Here is a 22,969-nt window from a genome sequence, read left to right on the forward strand (position 1 = left end):
ACCAATATTGCACTGTATGTTACTATAAAAGTTAAATAAAATAAAATGAAAAGAATATTTATAAATAAATAAAATTATTTGTGAAATGTAAAAACCTTGGAGGCAGTTATCCCTGAGCTGACTCCAGACTCCATCACATGCCTATTCTGTCTCACATTGTTCATCCACAAAATCTGATTACATAGTTACTGAAAGAATCAAGCAAAATAAACAATGCAAAATTCCCACCTGCATCTAGCATTAACAATGAAGTTGGATGACTGTTTCAAACCCTTAGAGATTCATCTCTCACATCCCATATCTGTGTCCACTGTCCCTATTTCCACCCCCATTATCTATGGCTTTGGCTGTTACAGCAGCAATAATGTGTTCCTCCCATTGACCCAGGTGACCTTTCCATGGGGTGAGTTTAGTCATGGCCATTACCTGATATAAACTGCACTGATTTTAGGGGCATGAGTCAGTTCTGTAGTCAAAATATAAGACTCTCTGCTCTGATGGTTCTCTCATGGCCGGGCCCAAGTTTCATTTTTCATCCCTAACTTCACATTGTGTCAGGTATTAAGAACTATTTTTCATTACCTAAGCATAATATGCTCATATTTACTGCTATTCCTCCTGAAAGATTCTCACACTTACCTCACCTGGAATAACTATGTGCCTACTGAAAAGCTCTGTCCAATTATAACCTTGACTGTGAAGCCTTCACTAATCTCCCCTGGAAAAGTCTACTATTTTAGGACCCACATCACCAGAATTGGAATACTATATCAGATATTACATTTACCTATTTCTATGTTTCTTTCCCTTTTTAGACCAGGAGTGCCTTGAAAGAAGGAACAACATATTATTAATTTCCTTATTCCCAGAATATAAGCTAATGCCTACCATTCACTAATGTCTCAATAAATGTTTGGAAAAGAACAAATGGTTGAGTAACATGAAAAAGAGGTACCATCAACAATAGGGAGAAACGAGAAACAGTGAAACCACAGAACAAATCATAGAGACAAGGAGGCCCCATGATTGACAGCCAACACCAGAGGAGACAGATGGGAGCAAGATGTTTTAGTGCATTCACCAATGGCCTACAAAATTTAGGACTGTAATATGCCAAGACTTTGTATTACCAGACTTTTATTTCCTTGTTATCCTTCTGAATAACATAAAGTTACTGCCAATAAAAAGAGTCCTATGCATCATTATCATACTCCCCAGTACCTGTGAAGATGCTGTAGTTCACCCAGATATTATCACAGGAAAGGCTGAGTTCACTCATGAAAGTATGATTAACGAATTTGCCCCCAGAAAAAGCAGGGAGATAGAACCACCCATGAGGCCTCTGGAAGGCCCAACTGTTTTTTCCCATCATCTGAAATTAATAGAATAGACTTGAAAGGTTTTAATGGAAACATTTAAGAGTTTCTGTGACTTTAGGAGCTGAATTCACATGAGACTCATTGGTGAAGTATTCTTTTGCCTTTCTATTCCTTGAGAGATTTAGTTCCCTGGAGCAAAAGGAAAAAATTAGTGCAACCATGGGCTAGATTTAGTCCTAGGAGACATCTTTGGAATTCTTATCTCTTTGGACTCTTTCCTCCCAGAAGGAGGCCACCACTTTTTAGGTATGGCTACTATAAAACCTGAATGGCTTCTGTATCCCTGATTCTGGAGGGACATTGTGTGCATACTAGAATATCTTCTTTCTCCCATCTGTCTTTTTTGGCGCTGTCCTCAATCATGGCATTAAACAAATTCTTTCAAACTTCAGGCTGACAACCAAGCTAAAAGAACAGAGATATCAGAGAACAACACATGAAAAAGAATGCAGTCTTTAAAAATCATTTAGTATAATACTCAACAACTATAATCACCAGGAAACAATAAGACAATTCCTAGGGAGAGTGGATACCCTGATGGTTCTCACTGTGACCACATCAACATATTGAATATGCCTCAATAATTTTTAAAAATTTAAAATAATGCAAAGTATCATGTTCAACCAAAATTAAGGGAAACCAGAAATCAGTACTAGAAGGGAAACCAGAAATCAGTACTAGAGGGATCCCTGGGTGGCTCTGCGGTTTAGCGCCTGCCTTCAGCCCAGGGCATGATCCTGGAGTCCCGGGATTGAATCCCACGTCAGGCTCCCTGCATGGAGCCTGCTTCTCCCTCTGCTTGTGTCTCTGCCTCTCTCTCTCTCTCTCATAAATAAATAAAACTCTAAAAAGAAGGAAAACTAGAAAATTGCCAAATATGTGAAGGTTTAAAAACATACTCTTAACCAACTAATGAGTCCAAGAATAAATAACAAAGGATATTATAAAATCTTTGAGAAAAACAAAAATGAGAATACAACATTCCATAATTTATGGGATTTGGTGAAAGCAGTGGTCAGAGGGTAAAAGTATAGCTATAAATGCCTACTTTAAAAAAAAAAGAAAAACTTCAAATCAATATCCTAATTTTACACCTTAAAGAGCTAAATTAATAACAATAGTAAGAGCAAACTAAACTCAAATCCAGTTAAGGATATAATAAAGGTTTGTGATAATAAGATATAGATTAGTAAAATAGAAAAGAAAATCAATGAAATGAAAAGCAAGTTGGGAACATTAATTGAATTGACAAAAGTGGGATCCCTGGGTGGCGCAGCGGTTTGGCGCCTGCCTTTGGCCCAGGGCGCGATCCTGGAGATCCGGGATCGAATCCCATGTCAGGCTCCCGGTGCATGGAGCCTGCTTCTCCCTCTGCCTGTGTCTCTGCCTCTCTCTCTCTCACTGTGTGCCTATCATGAATAAATAAAAATTTAAAAAAAAAAAAAAAAGAATTGACAAAAGTTAAGCAAGACAGTGAAAGGGATTATAAGAGAAAGGAGGAGAACTGAGTGGGAAATATTAGAGAGGGAGACAAACCATGAGAGACTCCTAACTCTGGGAAACAAAAGATTGCAGAGGGGAGGTGGGTGGGGAGGAAGGGATAGCCAGGTGACTGCACTGAGGAGGGCACTTGATGGGGTGAGCACTGAGTGTTATACTATACATTGGCAAATTGAATTTAAATTTTAAAAAATGTAAAAACAGTTAAGCAAGATTGAAATGAAGTAAAGAGAGTAGACTCAAGTTATTGAAACAAGAGGGAAAAAGAAAGTAAGACAAAATTGAAGAAGGAGACATCATAAGAGACTCTTAACTATAGGAAACACACTGATGGTTGCTGGACGGGTGGTGAGTAGGGTAGGATGGAGTAACTGGGTTGTGGTCATCAAGAAGGACTATTGATGTAATGAGCACTGGGTGTTACATGCAATTGATGAACCACTAAACTTTGCCTCTAAAACTAATAATGCACTATTTGTTCTTTTTAATTTCTTTTTATTGGAGTTCAATTTGCCAACATATAGCATAACACCCAGTGCTGATCCCATCAAGTGCCCCACTCAGTGCCTGTCACCCAGTCACCCCCAACCCCCACCCACTTCTCTTTCCACCACCCCTTGTTCGTTTCCCAGAGTTAAGAATCTCTCATGTTCTGTCTCCCTCTCTGATATTTCCCACTCATTTTCTCTCCTTTCCCCCTTATTCCCTTTCACTATTTTTTATATTCCTCAAATGAATGAGACCATATAATGTTTGTCCTTCTCTGATTGACTTACTTCGCTCAGCATAATACCCTCCAGTTCCATCCACATTGAGGCAAAAGTGAATATTCGTCCTTCCTGATGGCTGGGTAATATTCCATCGTATACATAGACCACAGCTTCTTTATCCATTCATCTTTCGATGGACACCGAGGCTCCTTCCACAGTTTGGCTATTGTGGACGTTGCTGCTAGAAACACCGGGGTGCAGGTGTCCCGGCGTTTCACTGCACCTGTATCTTTGGGGTAAATCCCCAGCAGCGCAATTGCTGGGTCGTAGAGCAGAGCTATTCTTAACTCTTTGAGGAACCTCCACACAGTTTTCCAGAGTGGCCGCACCAGTTCACATTCCCACCAACAGTGCAAGAGGGTTCCCCTATTTCCACATCCTCTCCAACATTTGTTATTTCCTGTCTTGATAATTTTCCCCATTCTCATTGGTGTGAGGTGGTATCTCATTGTGGTTTTGATTTGTATTTCCCTGATGGCCAGTGATGCGGAGCATGTTCTCATGTGCTTGTTGGCCATGTCTATGTCTTCCTCTGTGAAAGTTCTGTTCGTGTCTTTTGCCCATTTCATGATTGGATTGTTTGTTTCTTTGCTGTTGAGTTTAAGAAGTTCTTTATAGATCTTGGAAACTAGACCTTTATCTGATACCTCATTTGCAAATATCTTCTCCCATTTTGTAGGTTGTCTTTTAGTTTTGTTGCCTGTTTCTTTTGCTGTGCAAAAGCTTCTTATCTTGAAGTCCCAATAATTCCTTTTTGCTTTTGTTTCCCTTGCCTTCATGGATGTATCTTGCAAGAAGTTGCTGTGGCCAAGTTCAAAAAAGGTGTTGCCTGTGTTCTTCTCTAGGATTTTGATGGAATCTTGTCTCACATTTAGATCTTTCATCCATTTTGAGTTTATCTTTGTGTATGGTGAAAGAGAGTGGTCTAGTTTCATTCTTCTGCATGTGGATGTCCAATTTTCCAAGCACCATTTACTGAAGAGACTGGCTTTCTTCCAGTGGATAGTCTTTCCTCATTTGTTGAATATTAGTTGAACATAGAGTTGAGGGCCCATTTCTGGATTCTCTATTCTGTTCTATTGATCTATGTGTCTGTTTTTGTGCCAGTACCACACTGTCTTGATGACCACAGCTTTGTAGTACAACCTGAAATCTGGCATTGTGATGCCCCCAGATATGGTTTTCTTTTTTAAAATTCCCCTGGCTATTCAGGGTCTTTTCTGATTCCATACAAATCTTAAGATGATCTGTTCTCTGAAGAAAGTCCATGGTATTTTGATAGAGATTGCATTAAACGTGTAAATTGCCCTGGGTAACATTGACATTTTCACAATATTAATTCTGCCAATCCATGAGCATGGAATATTTTTCTATCTCTTTCTGTCTTCCTCAATTTCTTTCAGAAGTGTTCTATAGTTTTTAGGGTATAGATCCTTTACCTATTTGGTTAGGTTTATTCCTAGGTATCTTATGCTTTTGGGTGCAATTGTATATGGGATTGACTCCTTAATTTCTCTTTCTTCAGTCTCATTGTTAGTGAATAGAAATTCCACTGATTTCTGGGCATTGATTTTGTGTCCTGCCACAATGCCAAATTGCTGTATGAATTCTAGCAATTTGGGGGTGGAGTCTTTTGGGTTTTCTATGTACAGTATCATGTCATCTGTGAAGAGGTAATGGTGTATGATTCATTCTGATTAAAAAGCATGTATAACTGAGTCATACCTGACAGGGATGGGAGAAATGTCTTATAACTGGGGAAAAAGGCAAATTATCACATTTAATATAGAAATGGTGAAATTAAATTAAGTCTATTTACATTTTGTACCTTATTTTTTCCATAAAATGTAAGATTTATCCTCCATATACAAATGGAGTAAATACCATGTGTTAATTGAAGAAAGACATGAACTACAGCCCCATGCAACATCATGGGCGACCTTTAGAAATACAATGTAGGGACCTAGAAGAAGTGCAAAACAGATCAGAACAACTCTCCACCAGAAAATCTTATTTGATTATAAACTTGTTATATGAAAACACATGTTTTCCGAATGGCTTGCATGCAGTCCCAGAGAACAGATTCAAAGATAAAAGAAACCAGAACTGAGAACAGGAAGATAATTTGGTGACAAAACAAACAAGACATTAGATACAGATGTGGTGAAATGTTGGGACCCCTGCACCCCAATGTTCATAGCAGCAATGTCCACAATAGCTTAACTGTGGAAGGAGCCATGATGTCCTCAACAGATGAATGAATAAAGATGTGATATATATATATATATATACAGACACACACACAATGAAATATTACTCAGCCATTAGAAACAACGAATACCCACCATTTGCTTCAATGTGGATGGAACTGGAGGGTATTATGCTCTGAGTGAAGTAAGTCAATCGGAGAGGGACAATCATTATATGGTTTCACTCATATGGGGAATATAAGAAATAGTGAAAGGGATTATAGCAGAAAGGAGAGAAAATGAGTGGGAAAAATTAGAGAGGATGACAAAACATGAGAGACTTCTAACTCTGGTAATTGAGCAAGGGGCAGTGGAAGGGGAGGCAGGTGGAGGAATGGGCACTGAGGAGGGCACTTGACGGGATGAGCCCTGGGTGTTATAATATATGTTGGCAAATCAAACTTCAATAAAAAAATTAAAACAAACAAACAAGACACTGAGCAATCATTCACCTCAGTGAATAACCCTCTCACTGTGGACACCAAACTTCCATGCTTCAATAAATAAATGCACAACATGAACTGTGATATAAAAAAATGAAAAAAAGATATTTTGGTTGGTTACGGAATGAGTATTTTGAAATTTTGCTTTGTCATATTTATGGTCATCCTGACACTAAGAACATATCAGGTCGATCTATTTATTCAAATTTGTCTTTCTGAGGGAGACAGAACATGGAAGATTCCTAACTCTGGGAAACGAACTAGGGGTGGTGGAATGGGAGAAGGGTGGGGGGTTGGGGTGACTGGGTGGCGGGCACTGAGGGGGGCACTTGACGAGATGAGCACTGGGTGTTATTCTGTATGTTGGCAAATTGAACACCAATAAAAGATAAATTTATTATTAAAAAATTTGTCTTTCTGTGTAAACTGCACTGGGAGAGATATAATTGCTAATCAGTGTCTCCAGTGTCTCCAGTGGACTTTCTGAACACTAAGCTCAATCACAGAATAAAAGCATAAAACCAGTTAGGAAACATAGGAGCATGTTTGTAGAGTAAGTGCCTGATGTGAAGTTTTTTTTTTTAATGGAAGTGCCTGATATGAAGCTTTTGATTTCTGAGGCATCCATTTCAAAAACAGTCATGTTTAATAAATAATTGTCAAGTGTGGGACACAATTACCAGATAAGCACTCAGGCTGCCCCAGTCATGAAGTACCTCTTCAGGAAGCCCTGTGTAACCTCGATACTGACATGTGAGTGACTATTTTTACCCTTCAGCAGCTAAATTCTAATCACATAAAATTCTCCAATAATGAATTAAACTGCAAACCCCTAAAAACTCTGGCCATAGACCCTAGTAAAAGCAGATTCCTCAGAGGCTTGCTCGCTCTCTCTCTTTCTCCCTCCCACCCTCCCTCTCAATGCCTTCTCCCACTCTGAGACCTCCCAGGTTAGCCTTTGGGCATCCCATGTGGCCTCCAGGACCTGTGAGGAATAAACCTGGTGTTGTTAGAGTTCTCTGAGGGGTGTTACTGAGGCATGTCCTGCAATCACAGTAAGAACTGAGGAACTATTGTAACCACAGCAGAGGCTCTGTTCAGGGAAGACTCTGTAAAAAATATCCACAGCACAGTGGTGCAGGGGAGTGTCCAGACTTTCCTAGCCTGAACATCAATATCAGTAGCCTGAGACACAAAGGGAAGAGTGTTAAAGTCCACATTATCAGGAAGAGGAATGAAGATACTGATGGAAAAAGATTGACAGACTCAAGGTGAAAACTGAGGTTTTGTATTTTCATCTATAATATAGTTATGTGAAGGGCTTAGTGGACAAGTAGAGTTTCTTCTATGTGAAGAATACAAGTCATGATTATTCTTTTGGGAAATCTAGGGAAAATTTACTTGGCATGATATAAGTCATTTGAAATGAAAGCATTTTTAGGAAATCCAACTAGCCCTATGTAAGGTACAGAAATATCCATGCATTTGAGTTCCAAGGTTGGGGAAAACACTAGGGACATATGAAAATCGACAAAGGAAAAAACTGTGCATATCAGACAGAGCAGGAGCTTAATGAAGTGAGTTAATTATATGTATGGAGAAGGTGAATTCAAACAAATGGAAATTCCAGAAAAAAAATAGAAGGACCATATCTATTTCCAAAGTCTGACCAATGAATAGCAGATCCTGGCTCTGAGGCTGTGAGTCCTCCAATCATGGGCACTTCTTCAGCCTCCAGACAATAAGCCCTTACATCACTGGAACCCCAAAGAATCTTTTCAGAGCTCTCTTTATGTCTCTGTTCCTCAGGCTGTAGATGAAGGGGTTTAGCATGGGTGTGACCACTGTATACATCACTGAGGCAACTGCACTCGTGTGGGAGCTCTGGGGAGCAGCGGAGCTGAGGTACACTCCAAGACCAGAACAAAAAAATAAGGAGACAACTGAGAGGTGGGATGCACAGGTGGAAAATGCTTTATACTTGCCCTGAGCTGATGAGATCCCAAGTATGGAGGAAACTATCTTAGAATAAGAGTATAGAATCCCAGCAAAAGGACCCCCACCCATCAGGAGAGCTGCAGAATACATTACCATGTTATTGAGAAAGGTGTCAGAACATGCAAGTTGAATCATGTGATTGAGTTCACAGAAAAAGTGGGAGATTTCTACCTCTCTACAAAAGGACAACTGTAACATAATTGAGGTCTGTAACAAGGAGTGTAAGATATTTGCGATGCAGGAGACCAGAAGCAACAGTCCACAGAGCTGGGGGTTCATGATTACCATGTACTGCAGAGGGTGACAGATGGCCACAAAACGGTCATAGGCCATCACAGACAGGAGATAGATGTCCAATCCTGAGAAGATTATGAAAAAGTACATCTGTGTGATGCAGCCTGCATAGGTGATAACTTTGCTCTGAGTCTGGATATTTATCACTATATTTGGGATGGTGGTGGAGGTAACGCAGATGTCTATAAAGGACAGATTGGTGAGGAAGAAGTACATGGGGGTGTGGAGATGGGAGTCAGAGCTGACAGCCAAGATGATGAGCAGGTTTCCAAAGACAGTGATCAGGTACATGGAGAAGAAAAGCCCAAATATGAGGGGCTGCAGTTCTGGTTCCTCTGAAAGTCCCAGAAGAAAGAATTCTGATATCCATGTATCATTGTTTGGTTGCATGTGGTTGCACTGACTACCAAGAAAGAGGAAAAAACCATTAATTTAAGTAGTTCATTTCACAAATTAATTAATTAATTATGTTCGTAATTTAATTAATGAACATTACTTAATGTTCATTAATGAAGGGCATTTCTCACATGGCTGACATGCAACAATTTATATTTTGCAGTCAAGAAATTAATTTCAGGGAGCACATGCATGGTTCAGTTGGTTAAGTGTATGCCTTTGGCGCAGGTAGTGATGTTCGGGTCCTCAGATTAGCCCTGTATTGTTGGTCTCCCTGATCAGTGGGGAGTCTGCTTCTCCTTCTCCTTCTGTGCCTCCCCCAGATAGTCCTCTCTCTCTTTCTCTCTCAAATAAATAAATAAAATCTTTTAAAAATAAATTAATTTCAGTATTTTGTGTAGGGTTTTCCCCTTGAAAAGATTACTTTCTGTTTCATCTCTGATTAGGCATTTGGTCTCATTTTCCCCATTCCCCTACAGAGGTCCTGCCTTCTACTCTTTTATCAAGATGCCTTTCGTGCATGTGAGGAGTACATATTGAATACCAAACATGGTCCAGGCAATGTCTAGGCAATGAGTACAGGTTCCTAAAAGTAATAAGCCACTATAATTCAATGATGGAGAAAGAACAGAAACAAATAAAAATTTTAACAATACATAAGAGGGTGGCAAGTGCTATGAAGAGAACAAGAATGGATATCAAGGAGAGAGTGGATACAAGTGCTATTGTTTATTTAAATTCAGTTAGCCCATATATAATATATACTTAAAGATTTAGTGTTTAAAATTTAGCAATTACATATAACACACAGTACTCATTACATCATGAGACTCCTTACTGCACATTCAATGCAATCTCTATCAAAATACCACTAACATTTTTCACAAATAATCCTAAGATTTGCATGGAACCAGAAAAGACCCCTAATAGCCAGAGGAATGTTAAAAAGAAAACCAAAGGTGGTGCCATCACAATGACTGACTTCAAGCTTAATTAGAGAGCTGTAATTATCAAGACAGTATGATACTGGCACAAAAAAAAAAAAGAAACACAGATCGATGGAACAGAATAGAGAACCCATAAATGGACCCTCACCTCTATGGGGAACTAATCTTTGACAGAATATCCAATGGGAAAAAAAAATAGTCTTCAATAAAAGGTGCTGGGAAAGTTGAACAGTAAGATGCAGAAGAATGAAACTGGACTATTCTCTATACCACTGATGTAGATAAACTCAAAATGGATGAAAGACCTAAATATGAGACAGGAATCCATCAAAATCCTAGTGGAGAACACAGGGATCAACCTCTATAACCTTGGCACAGCAAATTCTTCCTAGACACGTCTCCAAAGGGAAGCAGAAAGGGCAAATATGAACTACTGAAACTTCATCAAGATTAAAAGCTTTTTTTAAAGATTGTATTTATTCATGAAAGACACAGAGAGAGAGAGAGAGGCAGAGACCCAGGCAGAGGGAGAAGCAGGCTCCATGCCAGGAGCCTGATGTGGGACTCGATCCCGGGACTCCAGGATCACACCCTGGGCCAAAGGCAGGCACTAAACTGCTGAGCCACCCAGAGATCCCCTAAAAGCTTTTGTGCAGCAATGAAAACAGTCAAGAAAATCAAAAGGCAACCAACATATGGGAGAATATATTTGCAAATGATATATCAGATAAAAGGTAGTATCCAACATCTAGAAAGAAATTATCAAACTCAACACCAAAAAAAAAAAAAAAAAAAAAAAAAACAAAGAATCCAGTCAAGAAATGGGCAGAAGATATGAACAGACATTTCTCCGAGACATACAAATGACCAACAGACATGAGAAAATGCTCCACAGCACATGGCATCAGGGAAATATAAATCAAAACCACAATGAAATACCACATCATTTCAGTCAGAATGGCTAAAATTAACAAGACAGGAAACAGCAAATGTTGGAGAGGATGAGGAGAAAAGGGCACACTCTTATACTGTTGGTGGCAATACAAACTGGTACAGCCACTCTGGAAAATGGTATGGAGGTCCTCAAGAAGTTAAAACTGGGCTACCATATGACCCAGCAGTTGCACTACTAGGCATTTATCTCCAAAGAAACAAATGAAGTGATCCGAAGGGGCATCTGCACCCCAATGTTCATAACAGCAATGTCCAAAATAGCCAAAGAGCCAATGTGCAAAGAGCCAAGATGTCAGACAACAGATGAATGAATTCAGAATATGAGATATATATATTTATATATATATGTGTTTTATATATATACATATATTTTATATCTATATAATGGAATACTATCCAGCCATCAGAAAGGATAAATATTACCTCTTTTTACATGGACATGGATGGAACTGGAGGGTATTATGCTGAACAAAATAAGTCAATCAGAGAAAGATAATTATCATATGGTTTCACTCATATGTGGAATATAAGAAACAGCACAGAAGATCATAGGGGGAGAGAGGAAAAACTGAATGAGATCTGATAATTGAGTGTTATTTTGTAATTGGTGTTAGGCAAGACCAGTAAACAAGGTGACATTTGAACAGAGACCCCAGGGAAGAGAGGGAAGGAGCCATGAGTATATCTGGGGAAGCGTGTGCTGGAAGAGGGAATGGCCTCTGCAGAGCCCCTGGAAATTATACTATTTTGAGCTACTTGAGTCCAAAAAAGGAGGCAAGTGTGGTAAGGGGAACAAGCAGCAAAGCAATGAGAATGGTTTCAGACAATTTTAAAGAAATAGATGATAGATGTCCTCTCTACTGGTTAACTTCAAGAAAAAGGAATCACCACCCACAATATATACTTCTTGTATTTTATAATCTACTTGCAAAAGCATCCTGTTAACTGAAATGCAGTCGCTGCTGAGTACCATCAGGTAATTGAGTCTGGCTTCTGTATTGTAAGAGTTAACTTGGAATATATTAGACCACGGACCCCTCCACAGGTGCACGTGCACACGCGCGCACACACACACACACACACACACACACCAGATCATTGCCCCCTGGACTGTGTTCTTACCATAACTCCTCACCCCCAGCCTCGATGATGAAGCTGGAGCAGCTCTAAATCAGGCTGGCCAGATGCTAAACAATGTAAAATGTTACCTGACATTCCAATTAGCAAGCTTCCCATGGACAAAAAATTGACAAATCATACCACCAATACTCATTTTCTGTCCCGTATTTAAAGAAACACATTCTGCTCAAAAACTGGAGTGGGGGGCGGATAAAGAGAGAGAGAGAAGCAAGAGACGGAAATCAGACAGGTGGCAAAAAGATCTAATGGTTCAGGTGGTTGCTGAAAACTGAGAGACAAGAGAAAGGAAGCGTCCCTGGTTCAGACAACATTCCAATTCTTGTTATTTTCCTGATGGCCTACAAAAATAATGGAGGAGCAAAACTAAATTCAATCAGAAGACAAAAGTAGTTATATCTTCATGGTGTCATTTGCCTTGCAGAGTGAATGTGCTAAGAGAAAAGTGTGCTAAGGGGAGAAATCAGCAGTTCAGCAGAAGAAACAGGCCAAGCACAGCATGGTCCAGCATAGTGGGATGAGCAGGAGGAGACTGTTTCATCTATGCCTGCCTCATATTTATTTGAGCAATTGAATTTCCTGGGATCTTCAAAGGGGTGGGGCACTTCTCTCTCCCTTTCCTTATGTAGCATCTTTTATTGGCTTTTCCTGGGCTTTGGATTCTGCTGGTTTTTGGACAAACACAGTGTATGCACTCTGGTCCCATTTCTGGTCTTTGCACAACACCCAAAGGCCAGTCAGACCTTGCTGTACAAAATTCTGCACCCACCTGTGTCCTCTGGCTTTAAATGATCATCTCCATAACATTCATACCTGAAACTCTAGTACCATATCTCCACCATCATTATGCAAACACCAAAGGAGTAGGGCCTTCACCAACATTGTTCAAATTTCAATGATTCAAAATGAGATGTGAGCATATGCACATTCACAGGGAAACAAATTTGAGAAAATGAGAAGTTCTGACCTAAAAGGTTGGGCAGCAGCATCGAAGCCAGTTATGTAGACTAGTTTCATCCAACCATGTTAGACAAAACCGAATGGAGCATTAAAATGAACTAAGATGTGATGTGCAATCATAGTAATTTAACAGTGTTAACATGGATCGATAATTTACCAAAGATCTTGGCATAAGGGAACATAGCATAGAAGGTCCCTAGAACTCTCTGGCCTGAGCAGATGCTCTGCTCGTATTTGTTTTTTTTTTTTAATTTTTTTTATTTATTTATGATAGTCACAGAGAGAGAGAGAGAGAGAGAGAGGCAGAGACACAGGCAGAGGGAGAAGCAGGCTCCATGCACCGGGAGCCTGATGTGGGATTCGATCCCGGGTCTCCAGGATCGCGCCCTGGGCCAAAGGCAGGCGCCAAACCGCTGCGCCACCCGGGGATCCCTCTGCTCGTATTTGTTGAAGGAATCAGGAAATAGGTTTCAGTGTATATGGACATTTCATATATGACAAGGTTGTATTTCAATTTACTTGTTAAAGGTTGTTCCATACAAGCTGGTACATATGCTATCCATCTGAAAGAAAATAAATGGGTTCCTAGACTTGCACATCGAAAATAATTCAGAGAGATTATAGACCTCTATGTAAATGGGAACAGTTCATTCACTTGAAGGTGGAAAATACAGATACAAGCTACAGGTGAACAAAACCATTGTAATTGAGACAGGAAAATCAGAAATAAAGAGAAGAGACATATTTAACTATATAAAATTTAAAATTTTTATGGACAATATATGCAACTAAAAGTCATTCAACAATAATGCAGCTAGCTGCAGAATATGCATAGTGTTTATGGACATATGATAATCATAGGCATCTAACAATGAACCTGGTGATCAAATATATGAATATTTGCTCAAATTTATTAATGGTTTGAGACGACAAGGAATCTCTTGCACATCCATCAGCCTGTGAGACAAGGTAAAGATGTCTCTCACTGATTGGATTGGAATTTTTAAACAGGTAGCAAAAGAAGATTCTCTAATTTTTCTGACAGAAACATGAACTGTTACAATGTTGGGAAAATAACCTGAAGGCAGATATAAATATTTTAATCATATATTTAACATATTCTTTAACTCAGCAATTCTTAATTTCAGTGCTACTGACATTCTGTTCCAGTCCATTCTCCGTGGTGGTGCATGTCCTGGGATTTGTAGGATGTTTAGAGTATCCCTAACCTCTCCTGACACTTCCCATGTAACCTCCAAATTGCTCAGTGTCCCCCTGGGGAACAATATTTCCTCTGGAAGAGAACCAGATTTTTAACATAATGGTCTCAAAATATTTTTGTGACATTGTTTTAATAACAAAATACTAAGAAAGAAAAATCTTTCAAAATGTGAATTGCACAGTCACATTGTGAAATATTATGCCAACCATGAAATAAAAAATTAGGATCACCTTAGTTGACTGGAGGTAACTCCATGAAGTATTACTAAGAAGGAAGAATGGACACAGGTAGAAAACAAGATTGCCCTAGATCTTAAAGAGCATTCATGATGAGCAAAGGGTACTACTCATCCATTTGAACAGTGTGTAAATGTCTATGCATGCATTATCTGGGAAGAGAAGTTTTAAAAGCACTAAGAATGTAAGGAATACATTTTCAAGAGGAACAAAATTAGGTCAAGTATAGTGGTTTCAAAACTACTATGTGAATAAAAATTATACGAGAATCTATAACTATACAAAGACATAAAAGAATAATTAAGTGCTATCAAGATGGGTCACTGATTCCAGATTAAATGTTCAAGACTAGGAATAAAAGAATATAAGAGAATGACCTTTACATCTGGGGAGAAAGCATTATCTAAGTGATAATATTTTTCTTCCATAAAAATATATGGATTCAAATATGCTTATGGAAGGTAAAGGTGATCTTCAGTCAAATGTAAAGAAGAGTTAATGGTCAAAGATGATGCAGATCTTAGAAATAGACCTCATCACAAAGAGCCAAAAGGATCCATGAGGAATGACAGCGATGTGAAAACAAATGAGAAATATATAAAGAGGAGATTTATTAGCACAACGTTCAAAATACTATTTATTTTCTATTTCATGTATTGCAAGTATTGACAAGTGAAGAATTTTAGTGACAGTCAATTTTTCAGTAAGGATAATAAAATAAAAAAGCAATGTAGAGAACACCATATAATTGAGTAACAGATTTAAGCCATACTACTAATAAACGTAATTCTCCCACATATATGTCTATACATACACAATAGAACTCAATGCAAGCAGCAAAGATGTCAAAATAAAAACAAAAACCCTCTCCAATTCCTTTTTTGAAAGAATGCAATAAAAAAATGGAATAAAGGGGCACCTGGGTGGCTCAGTGGTTGAGTATCTGCCTTTGGCTCAGGTTGTGATCCCGGGGTCCAGGAATCAAGTCCCATATCTGGCTGCCCACAGGGATCCTGCTTCTCCCTCTGCCTATGTCTCTGCCCCTCCCTCTGTGTGTCTCAAGAATAAATAAATAATAAAATCTTTTTCTTAAAAATGGTAATAAAAAACCACCTGACCTGGAGATCCTGGGTGGCTCAGCGGTCTAGCACCTGCCTTCTGCCCAGGGCATGATCCTGGAGTCCTGGGATCAAGTCCCACATCAGGCTCCCTGCATGAAGCCTGCTTCTCTCTCTCTCTCTCTCTCTCTCTCTCTCTCTCTCTCTCTCTCTGTCTCTCATGAATAAATAAATAAAATCTTTAAAAGAAAAAAACACCTGACCTTACCATACAAATGCAAAGACCTGGTAGAGACTATGTATAATACAGAAAACCAATGTCCACTTCTTTTTTTTTAACATCATCAATGAATCCATTAACCAGCTCATCAGGCAAGCAAATGAGCATAGAGATCTCTAGCTTCTGGGCTAGGCTAGCAGTTATCAGCTGACATCATGTCAATGTGCCTGGCTTGGATTGTCTCCTACCCTTTCCTGCAGGACCTGCTGAGCTCTGGGACTCACCTGCATGGGAACTCTGAGGGAGTCTCCATGTGGTAGCCTGAATTCCTCCTGGGTGGGGACGATGGTGACTAAACTCTGTCCCCACACAAGACGGCAGGAAGGAGGCTGGTATTAGTCTCCCAGCCAATCTTAGGACTTCAGAGGCAACAACCAGGTCCCATCCAGCCCACAGTGGCACAGTCAGGGCAGCTGCCCCACAGGGGATATTGAGAGCTTTCTCTGTCTATTCATGAGGCATGTTTCCCTCCTGTTTCCACCAACTTCTAAGCACATGATTTCCCTGTGGGACACTGGTCTGAACACAAAGGAAAGTCTTCCTGGTGATTATGTGTGTTCCCAACAGACCAGGTTATAAGCGAGTGAATTCAGAGCTAATTGTTCCTTTTTCAGAACTCAGGGCCTCCCAGAGTTCAGACCTCTCAGCACCCTATCCCAACCCTGATTTCAACTTTTCCCTAAAGTCTCGGATTGAGCAATCTGTCTGGATTAGATCCCTTGGGTCTCCAAAATGCTAACTTGTGGTGGAGATACAGCCCTGCCATCTACAGAAAACTGCTGTTTTCCTTTTCAACAAGGAGGAGAACTAAGTTTTTTTGATATAATGACATACCTAGCTTTATTACACATTTCACAATTAGGAATTTCATACTTAAAAATTAAGAGCTGTCCTTAGTCTCTCATCATGAGGCGTTTGTTAATTATAAGAAATCTATATAAGGTCATCTGAATGGCTTAGTCATTTGAGCATCAGACTCTTGGTTTTAGCTCAGGTCATTGACTCCCAGTCCTGGGATCAAGCCCCTGTTGGGCCCAAGGCTCAGCATGGTCTGTTTGTCTCCCTCCTCCCTCTCTGCTTCTCCCCCCAATCTCACACATATGCTTTCTCTCTCTCTCAAATAAATAAATAGAATCTTTAAAAAAGAAAGAAGTATATTTAGCTCTTTTTTTGCATTATATTATGAGCTTGGAATAGACAAATAGATTCTTCCCTGTAGCCTCCAGAAGCAACCAAGCCTTGCAAACATCTTCATTTTAGCCCCAATGAGAATGACTTCAGGCTTCTGACCTATAGAAATCTAAAAGCATAAACTTACTGTAAAACACTAATGTAGTCATTTTACATTAGCATTAAGACTTGATTTCAAACATTTATCCAGGGATGTCTGGGTGCCTCAGTGGTTGAAAGTCTGCCTTTGGCTCAGGACGTGATCCCAGAGTTATGGGATCAAGTCCACATCGGGCTCCCTGAGAAGAGGCTGCTTCTCCCTCTGCTTGTGTCTTTGCCTTCTTTCTGTGTCTCTTGTGAATAAATAAATAAAATCTTTTTAAAAAACATTTATCCAATAAACTTTTGTTGAGGAAACTGAGACTAAACTTCTCCATTCATTTACTGAGCTTCCTCTGGGTAAAAGCATTTTATGTGTTAATCCCACCTTTAAGTAGAAGAAGAAATCTAAAGTCAATTTGGAGATATTCATCCCTTTAGCTGGTTGAGAGCCTCTCAGTGAACAAATGCAAATGTGCCTCAGATTTTGATGTCTTTGAGGCATTAAGATCGGAGAAGTAGTTCATCATTTAAATGTATGTCTATCATACAAAAAAAAGCAAAAATAAACTATTGGGACTTCAACAAGATAAAAAGCTTCTGCACAGCAAAGGAAATAATCAACAAAACTAAAAGGCAAGTGACAGAATGGGAGAAGGTATTTGCAAATGATATATCTGAAAAGGATTAGCATCCAAATCTATAAAGAACTTATCAAACTCAACACTTAAAAAAACAAAAGTCCAGTCCAGAAATGGGTAGAAGACATAAATAGACACCCTTTCAAAGAAAGCATCCAGATGGCTAACACACATGAAATGATGCTCGTCATCAGGTAAATACAAATCAAAACCATGGTATGATACCATTTCACACCTGTCAGGGTGGCTAAAATTAACAATACAAGAAACAACAGATGTTGGCAAAGTTGCAGAGAAAGGGGACCACTCTTGTGCTGTTGGCTAGAATGCAAACTGGGGCAGCTACTCTGGAAAACAGTATGGAGGTTACTCAAAAAGTTAAAAGTAGAAGTGCCCTATGATCTAGCTATTGCACTACTAGTATTTACCCAAAAGATACAAAAATACAGATTGGAAGGGGTACTTGTACTCCAATGCTTACAGCTGCATAATCAACAAAAGCCAGGCTATGGAGAGAGCCCAAATATCTAAAGACAGATGAATGGATAAAGCTGTGAGATATAGAGAGATGATTGATAGATAGATAGATAGATAGATATACATAGATGATAGATAGAAAGAAATATTACTCAGTTGTCAAAAAGAATGAAATCATGCCACTTGTAATGACATAGATGGAGCTAGAGTGTATTATGCTAAGCAAAATAATTCAGTCAGAGAAAGACAAATACCATATGATTTCACTCATATGCAGAATTTAGGAAACAAAACAGATGAACATATGGGAGGGGAGAAGTAAAAAAGAGAGAGAGAGTAAAACAAACCATAAGAGATTCCTAAGTATTGAGAACAAACTGAGGACTGATGGTGGGAGGTGAGTAGAGGATGGGCTAGATGGGTGATGAGTATCAGGAGGGCACTTGTTGGGATGGGCACTGGGTGTGTATATTAATAATGAACCACTGAATTCTACTTCTGAAACCAATATTGCACCATATGTTAACTAACTGGAATATTACTCAGCCATTAGAAATGACAAATACCCACCATTTGCTTCAACGTGGATGGAACTGGGGGGTATTATGCTGAGTGAAGTAAGTCAATCGGAGAAGGACAAACATTATATGTTCTCATTCATTTGCGGAAAATAAATAATAATGAAAGGGAATATAAGGGAAGGGAGAAGAAATGTGTGGGAAATATCAGAAAAGGAGACAGAACAAAAGACTCCTAACTCTGGGAAACCAACTAGGGGTGGTGGAAGGGGAGGAGGGCGGGGGGTGGGGGTGAGTGGGTGGCGGGCACTGAGGGAGGCACTTGATGGGATGAGCACTGGGTGTTATTCTGTATGTTGGCAAATTGAACTCCAATAAAAAATAAATTTATTATAAAAAAAAGAAAAATGGAAAAAAAATAAAATTTTGAAAAAAATGAGGACAATTATCATAATCTACTGTTGATTTTTCTTGACATTTCTTCTTATACTCGCAGACAGTATTCATGGTTACTCTGCTATTTCAGTATATTTCAAACAACTACATTTAAAAACTTGTTGAGGTTCATTTTCCAGTAACCAAGTAAGTTAAAAGAGACATACATGTTTGTGGAAGAAGCATTCACATGAATAGACAGGAATGCAAGCTGTCTCTTGAGTCATTCTTTGACCATGAAAGATAAATAGAATCCTAAGCATGATAGACATGTATAATGGATGATAATGATAATGATCACTCACCATCCCTTTCATTGTTATAGCAAAATTTAGAAGGAATGGGGGTATGTATCCATTATTACAATGAAAGGAGCCATACTATAGGCATCACTGAAAGATTTCAGACTGAAACAAGGACATGATTCAATAAAAATAGGAAAATGCCATTCAGTCCTTCTGTCGTATGTGTAAGCTCCCTTACACATGGGCACCAGCCATCCATATTTCAATGAATAAACATATAGCATGAAGAATAAATATTTTGAAGAGTACAATGTGTAAATTAAAATTTTGCTTTATCATATTAAAGGTCACCTATTCTAAGGTCATATTCTAAGGCTGGTATATTTATTAAAATTTGTCACTCAATAAAGTCTTCTCTTAGAGACATGTGTGATGAATATTTTGAATAAAGTAGTGACTAATGTACACATTGTGGACAACAAACTGAAATAAACAGGATCTTAATGAGGAGAATAAAACTGCGTGAACAGCTAGAAAATAGATATGGTGGAAGGGGAGGAGTGTCTACTACCAGGAAGGGAAATTAAAATACCAATATACAAAGGAACATCACACATAAAAGTGAAAAAGTATTCTCGGATTTTCCTCTACTATAAAATCATATAAATTCATAAATTGTAGCTTACTCCATAGATTTAGTATCACCCAAGACAATTTTTGCAGTTAAAAAAAGAAAAATTATTTGGTATGATATTGTCTTTTGAGAAAGATTATTCTTTAAAAAAATCTATATTGGGCCACCTGGGTGGCTAGGTCTGTTAAGTCTCTGACTTTGGCTCAGGTTATGATCTTGTGGTCCTGGGATTGAGTACATCTCCATGCTCAACAGGGAGTTTGCTTGCCCTTCTCCCTACCTGTGTTCTCTCTGAAAGAAAGAAAGAAAGAAAAAGAAAGGAAAGAAAGAAAGAAAAGAAAGAAAGAAAGAAAGAAAGAAAGAAAGAAAGAAAGAAAGAAAGAAAGAAAGAAAGAAAGAAAGAAGGAAAGAAAGAAAATTTATATTTTTATAATAAATTTATTTTTTATTGGTGTTCCATTTGCCAACATACAGAATAACACCCAGTGCTCATCCCGTCAAGTGCCCCCCTCAGTGCCCGTCACCCATTCACCCCCATCCCCCGCCCTCCTCCCCTTCCACCACCCCTAGTTCATTTCCCAGAGTTAGGAGTCTTTTTGTTCTGTCTCCCTTTCTGATATTTCCTACCCATTTCTTCTCCCTTCCCTTCTATTCCCTTTCACTATTATTTATATTCCCCAAATGAATGAGAATTTAAAAATGTCTATTTTCTCAGGAAAATGAAACTGTCCAAATATTTCGGATCCATAGTTGAAAATAAATATTAGAAAGTGGAAAGTACAAAGGGAAACACTAGTATCAGAGAGAGCAGAGCTTAATAAAGTGAATTACATATTTGGCATAGAGAAGTTGAAGACAAGGAAATCAACAGAAAGAGGAATACTATGCATACAACTTGAGTAAAATTCATGATTTCTGACAGAGAGACTTTGACCTCTGAAGTCTCAGCCACTTCTTCAGTCTTTTAACAGTTGGCCAGGTGGAGTTTCCCTCACAAAGAATGCTTTCAGAACCCTCTTTATATCTCTGTTCTTCAGGCTATAAATGAAGGGGTTTGGCATGAGTGTGACCACCGTATACATCACCAAGGCCATTGCACTTGACTGTGAGCTGTGGGTAGCAGCAGAGCTAAGGTACACAAGTATCATACAATTAAATAAGGAGACAACTGAGAGGTGAGATGCACAGGTGGAAAATGCTTTATACTTGCCCTGAGCTGACAATATTCCACATATGGAGGAAACGATCTTAGAATAAGAGTAAAGGATCCCAATAAAGGGACCAGCAGCTAACAAGACAGTTGCAAAATATATCACCAAGTTATTAAGAAGGGGGTCAGAACAAGCAAATTTCTGATTGCGTTCACAGAAAAAGTGGGGGATTTGGAAGTATGTACAGAAAGAAAGCCACAATATCATTAAACTGTAACAAGGAGTTCAGGATACACATGATCCAGAACACCAGAACCAGCAGTCCACAGAGCAGACGATTCATGATGACCATGTAGTGCTGGGGGCAGCAGATGGCCATCTGCCAAAGACCATCACACTCAGGAAAAAGACATTCAACATGGCAAAGACTATGGGAAAATAAATCTGTGCAATGCAGCCTGCATAGATGATGACTTTGCTCTGAGTCTGGGTGTTCTGAAGCATCTTGGGGATGGTAGTGGAGGTGAAACAGACATCTACAAAGGACAGGTTGGTAAGAAAGAAGTACATGGGAGTGTGGAGGTGGGAGTCCATTACAACAGCCAGGATGATGATCAGGTTTCCACTGAAGGTGACCAGGTACAAGGACAGGAGCAGCCAAAGACCAAGGACTGTAGCTCCTTCTCTTCTGAAAGTTCCAGGAGGAAAAATTCTGAAACATAGGTTTGATTTCTTTATTCCATGTAACTAGTGAAACTGTTAGGACAGAGAGAAGATCATTGTGAATTTAGCCTCAAGCAGTGATTAATAAACTAAGAGAAATTATACAGTTTGTGTATTAAAACATTTAATGCATTATTTTTTGTATATTTTTATTGGAGTTCAATTTGCTAACATATAGTAATGCACTAATTCTTACATTTTTTTCAGATCTATTACCTTTAGATAAAAATTTCAGAGAATCCCAAATGCTCCGTGTTAATCATGATATTTAAGCTGATTAGCCATCCTTGCTCCAATCTAAACATTTACTCAAGGCAATGTTTCCTTTTACAAGTTCCTTGTGGCTTTTGTTTTGTTTATTCAACAATAGTTTGACAAATTATCCAATATGAACAATAATTATTATTATTACTGAAGACAGTAGGCAAAGCACTGAAGTTAACTATAAATATCCTCAGCATTAACACAATTTATTTTGGGATATGTATGTTGTGTTGAGTTGTAGGAGTTCTGTATATATTATAGTTATAAATCTGTTATCAACATATGAGTTGCAAAAGAAAAAATATTTTCAAATATTGTTTGATATGATTTGAATTGATATTTCTCCAAAGAAATGTATACAAATGATCTATTCTCAACAACAGAAATATAACTCATTGAAATAAGAGGGATCCCAGAAATAAACCCTTTTTTATATGATTGAATGATTTTTGGCAAGAGTGCCAGGACAGTTCAAAGGGAAGTATATGGCAGCCTATCCAAGAAATGGTGATGGAAAACCAGAATATCCATGCAAAAAATAAGGGCAGCCCGGGTGGCTCAGCAGTTTAGCACCGCCTTCAGCCCAGGGCATGATCCTGGAGGCCCGGAATCGAGTCCCACCTCAGGCTCCCTGCATGGAGCCTGCTTCTCCCTCTGCTTCTCCCTCTGCCTGTGTCTTTGTCTCTCTCTGTCTCTCTTTTTTCATGAATAAATAAATAAAATCATTTAAAAAAAATAAGAGTGACCCTTCCATTCACATCTACAAACATGACTCCAAATGGATCATAG

The 22,969-nt window shown here is 38.8% G+C and overlaps 1 protein-coding gene and 1 pseudogene across 1 annotated transcript; both read right to left on the reverse strand.

The window, feature by feature from the left end:
• Positions 1-8,090: 8,090 nt before the first annotated feature.
• On the reverse strand, positions 8,091-9,023 carry OR7A70 (olfactory receptor family 7 subfamily A member 70). The gene is given in 1 exon segment (NM_001388672.1): positions 8,091-9,023. A coding segment is annotated over 1 exon segment (933 nt).
• On the reverse strand, positions 20,999-21,936 carry OR7A24P (olfactory receptor family 7 subfamily A member 24, pseudogene; annotated as a pseudogene).

Source organism: Canis lupus, chromosome 20 (assembly GCF_011100685.1).
Source record: "Canis lupus familiaris isolate Mischka breed German Shepherd chromosome 20, alternate assembly UU_Cfam_GSD_1.0, whole genome shotgun sequence".
In the NCBI taxonomy this organism is placed as follows: Eukaryota; Metazoa; Chordata; class Mammalia; order Carnivora; family Canidae; genus Canis; species Canis lupus.